Source organism: Hyposmocoma kahamanoa, unplaced genomic scaffold (genome assembly GCF_003589595.1).
Source record: "Hyposmocoma kahamanoa isolate Upper Pololo Valley unplaced genomic scaffold, ASM358959v1 93, whole genome shotgun sequence".
Classification (NCBI taxonomy): Eukaryota; Metazoa; Arthropoda; class Insecta; order Lepidoptera; family Cosmopterigidae; genus Hyposmocoma; species Hyposmocoma kahamanoa.
The window spans coordinates 25,166,048-25,170,965 of record NW_020654810.1 but is presented as its reverse complement, the minus strand read 5'-3'; the positions used below and the strand labels follow the sequence as shown (position 1 = coordinate 25,170,965).

At 37.8% G+C, this 4,918-nt stretch overlaps 1 protein-coding gene across 1 annotated transcript; it reads left to right on the top strand.

Annotated features, from left to right (window-relative positions):
• Positions 1-2,031: 2,031 nt before the first annotated feature.
• LOC113237580 (D-glucuronyl C5-epimerase B) lies at positions 2,032-4,716 on the top strand. Its single transcript, XM_026474148.1, has 2 exons — positions 2,032-2,196; positions 4,068-4,716. Exons 1-2 carry the CDS (start codon positions 2,042-2,044, stop codon positions 4,432-4,434), a joined length of 522 nt encoding a protein of 173 aa, XP_026329933.1. The 5' UTR covers positions 2,032-2,041; the 3' UTR covers positions 4,435-4,716.
• Positions 4,717-4,918: the final 202 nt, after the last annotated feature.

The following is a 4,918-nucleotide window of genomic DNA, read 5'->3' as shown; positions in this document are numbered from 1 at the left end:
GTGTGATATAGTTAGTACGAAATGAAGATTTTGTCTCGCATTCGGAGTATTTTGAAATCTTATTTACCCAAATTCATTACTAAAAACTGATATGACTATGGAATAAGTAAACTTTGAACTAGGGACAAAAATGATAAAACAATAACGAAAAAGATATGTAAAAAAAAAACTTATATAAAATTAACTGTCCAACCAAATGGCACTTTTTTAAACGAGGCTGTGAGATTCCAACATGTGCCGATGAATAAATAAAACCCGTGTTATTCCACTTCGTAAGCGGAAACCAACAACGATGGAGTTATTGACCTATCCGCTAGCCACACTCATTTCTGGTTCTAATTTATTTATTTACTACGTACATTGCTTACTAGTATAATTGCTATAGTCTAGCACTAGACGTACTATTAATGTCTAATTAACTATTTTATTTCTGTGGCTTCCCCTGCTTGATGTTAGGAATAAACGAATTTACTCCAGTACGTTGAATTTACAACGCGTTGCAGGTTTTTTTTATTATATGACATTATAATTCATCAAATAGAATTTGTGTCTGATAAATATTATCAGTTTTATAGGGTGATAAAAACTAAAACTTCTGATTTTACAAAAAAATGCAAACGGAAATTACGAGCATTTGAGAGTAATAAAATTGTTGAGTATTGCGTATTGATTTATTGTATAGGATGACCGACGCACTGGTAGCGCTACTCAGATCAGCGATTTAAAGATGTGAGTGGTACTGTTAGGGGTAGGCGTGTCACTTGCCACCAGTCCCGCGACTAATTGGTCGTCCCATCATTTGATATCGTAAAAACAAATTTATGCACGAGCTAGTATGATTTTCCCAAATTGTTAACACCCAATGAGGTGCGGAGGTTTTAAAGTCAAACTCAAATAACCATTTTTTTTAAAGCCAATACTGTCCCACTGCTGGGCAAAGGTCTCTCTCCACACATCTCTGTTTTGCGCCACTGAGGTCCTGTCTTTTAGATGCGCGTCTAGCTCGTCTCTCCATCGATGCTTTAGCGTGCTGCACGGTCATTTTCGTGGTGGCTGACATGACATTCCCAATTTAGTTTACCCGTTTTTGACCCACATCTACGATTCGTGTTTTGGAGCGCGGATCACTGTTCCTAATTCGGTCTGACAATTTGACTCCCAGGAGCAGCTCCATAGCTCGTTGGCAGACCCCAAGTTTGAACTTCTGCCGCGCTGTTAGTGACCAGCTTTGTGCGTCGTAGGTGAGGATGGGTAGAATGAACACACCCATGAGTTTTCTTTTGAGCGTGAGTGGTAAGTCGCCTTTCATCAGATGTTTCATAGATCAAGGCTTTTTCAGTTGTTTGTGATTTCAGCATCTTGTCTGCTCTGAAAGGATACTAATTGGCCTAAGTACAATTACTCACGCACATACTCAATCCCCTACCTGTGTCCTGTGTTCTGCCGAGTTGGTCATAAGTTTGGTCTTCGACCTGTTCATACAGAGTCCAACCTTGAGGCTTGAGGTGTTGAGTTGGTTTAACATTGTGCCGAGTTCGGTAGCTGAATCCCATACGATCATATATTCCATAGGTAACATTTTTACACTTGAAAACGTCATTTTTTAACTTACTGCTCGTTCACTGCGTTGATCTCCCTGAGAAGGACAAGCAAGAAACTCTACGGATTGCTCTTTTCGAATTAACTTAAATGCTATGGAATACACTTTGAATCATAAATGTGTGGAACCTCGACTCTTGTTGTCTTTCTTTACATCTTTATCAAACAAATACTCTTCAATTTTGTAATATGTCTTTTCAATTAAAATATTTTTAATGTAAGTTTTAAACTTAGGAAATGATAAACTTAATATATGCTCCGGAATTTTATTGTAAAAACGTGTACAGTTCCCCATAAATGAATCGTTTACCTTAGCAAAACGAAATTGTGGTACCTTTTTAATTGAGTAATTAGTCATCATTTGACTTGTGATTTTATGAAATCGAGGATTAAATTATTCTGCAAATGAAAGTACCCATTTGTGTTCGGCAGGCATTCAGCAATGAGCCAAGGTCACGCGATCTCTGTGCTGGCGCGGGCGTACCACCGCAGCCGCGACGCGGCGTACCTGAGCGCCGCCAAGAAGGCGCTGTACCTGCTCGACGTGCCCAGCCACGAGGGAGGGGTCAAAGCCATGTGGATGGACAAATACGTGTGGTCAGTATTGTTCATTTTTCACCTGTCCATTCAAATTCCTAATAACTATGGTTAGGTAAGTAAATTACTCTTCAAATGGCCAAATTGATTTAACACTATTGCTCATTCGTAAGGCAGATTCTCCTGATAAGAATCAGAAGATCTCTAGCGGTAGTTATAATTTAAATAGCCACTTGTACCTTAAGTAAAACCTGATGGGTTATTAGACTTCATGAAACAAAAGTTGTTGTTTATGAAACGTTGGTTAGTTTGAAGAAACTAATATATGCGATTTATATCCAGAAAAATAGTTTCGTCTCCTAACGATAACTAATTTTGTTTATTAAATTATTTTAATTCGTCGAACTCAGTGAGCATAAACAATAGAGACGCAATGTCTTACAAACAGTTGTCTAAAATGTGGGACCATTTGCAAATTTAAAGGCTAGTTTTGAAACTGATTGAAATTTCAAAGAAAAATATATTTGTCTCTTTTTTTCTAATGTCAAACTTATTATGTCAAAACGAGATAGTCATAGGGATACGACCAGTGTTACCGGTTTAGAAACAATTTTCCCTAATTTCTTGTAGCCTTACTGGTGGAAAGAGACAGTGGAGATAGATAGTTATCAGAAATGGAATGAACGTGTAAGTGAAATATACATGAAAGTGTATGAACTTAAGAGTTCACGCCTGGAATTCATAGTTCTTTTAAAATATGAAGAGATGGCTTTCTAATTCATTGCTTTTCTAGTATTTTTTATTTATTGGATAACCTTTATCTATAAAAATACTGCCTTCCGACAAAGTTTCTGTTTCTATTTAACGAAAACAAATTCATAAAATGGTAGGTATTACAAATTACTTGATACACAAATATTTAACTATAGTTTATTATTGCACCATTAGCTTGTTATACAATTGCCTTGTGTTTTATTACTCAACGTATCTTTCCGTAAAAGTCGTATAATTTTTAACCACTCCGCCCTGCGTGTTCGATCTTTAGGTATACCGGGAAACAAACAAAATATCATTTTTAATAGTATTACGTATTAATAGTATTATGGTTACGCTTTACGTTAAAACGTTACAACGAATAAACTTGAATTACTTTCTGAACGAATGAAAGGTTAACTCCCAATATTATTGGCAAATGAAAATTGATTTACTGGCAACATTGATGTTTAAAATAAATTTATTTTATTTTTATTTACGACAATCTAAACAAACAAAAGCAAACTTACCTGTTGAAAGTAACCTCAGTAGTTTTATGATAATTTTCGAACCGAGAATTGCAAATTTTAATTACTGCCTCTGTCGAACGGTTACCATGCCGGACTGCCACGCAGAGGTCCCAGGTTCGATTCCCGGGCCGGGAGAAATATTTGTATGACTTACATTTGTTTCTCTCGTGAGTTTGGGTGTAATTTGTGGTTGTCAATGTGTGTGTCCATGGCACCCGCGACACAGGGTTTCCCTAGTGCGGGGGTATGTTGAGTGTGTGTGTTATTATTATTATTACTTATTTCACCATTTTTGATACTTTTTTGTCATGTCTCGGTGACGTTGTACTCACTCGAATTCAAGATGGTGACTGATGTCACTGTTGCCTGTGGACAACAGTGCCGTGGGGCCGTTTCAAGGCGCAGATTGCGCATCTATTGTTTACAAGTATAATACCATTGGTCGAACTGCGCTGATTTGTTATGGTTCAACTGGTTTTCTTTCATCTTTCATTTTCCTCGCTATAGTGAGGTGAAAAGTTGCGTGTTTCGCTACGCTCTGGATTCTATTTTTGAACCTTAGACTCAATTAGTTCAATCTTATATTTTTAAATACAAGCACTATCGTAAAACGAGTTTTTGTAGCGTAAAACACATTTATTTATTCAGGTACGAAGAGTATCCGACAAAACCACCCCTGTTCGTCCTGAACGGCTTCATCTACACTCTTCTCGGCCTATACGACCTGCACGTCATCGAGGGAGAAAACTCTATATCACTCGCCAAGAAAATGTTCGACGACGGTATGACGTCACTCAAAACCTTACTTCCGTTGTTTGACACAGGCAGCGGCAGCTTCTACGACTTACGGCATTTTACTTTAGGCGTAAGCCCTAACATTGCAAGGTGGGACTACCACGCTACTCATATAAACCAGTTGTATTTGTTAGCCGGGCTGGATAATGACCCTATTCTATTGAATACGGCGAAGCGGTGGGAGGGGTATATGCAAGGGAAACGCGCTGCTCATAATTGAACAGAAAGCTGATTAATATTGGGCTTCGTACATACTGTAATGTTTACTTGAGACGACATATTGTTGTCGATACGAAATCCAGAACGCTCCATACTTATATCAATTTACCGCCTATTCGCAGGAAGCGCTTTGCTTGGACTTTTCTAATGCATATGCCAAAGGAATGGAGTTCGTCAGTGTTTCCCGAAAACTGTTCAAAATTCCAGTTTTTCTGTTGAAAATTCAAGGCTAGAGAGAATAGCCATTTTTCACGCTTAACGTTGGACTAGATTATGGCCAAGCGTGTCTGTTTTACATGAAAAAAAAAATTTTAATAAATATAATACATTATGTGTTAAGGGCGGTAAATAAGGAATTACGTACGAGGCTCCACTAGCAACCCGAAGTCGAAGACTGAGGGCTTTCGGAGTCGAGGTTCGTAATGATCGTACTGCCCGTGAAATACAATGTTTTTCATTACACTTGCACGTAAATAATATGATTG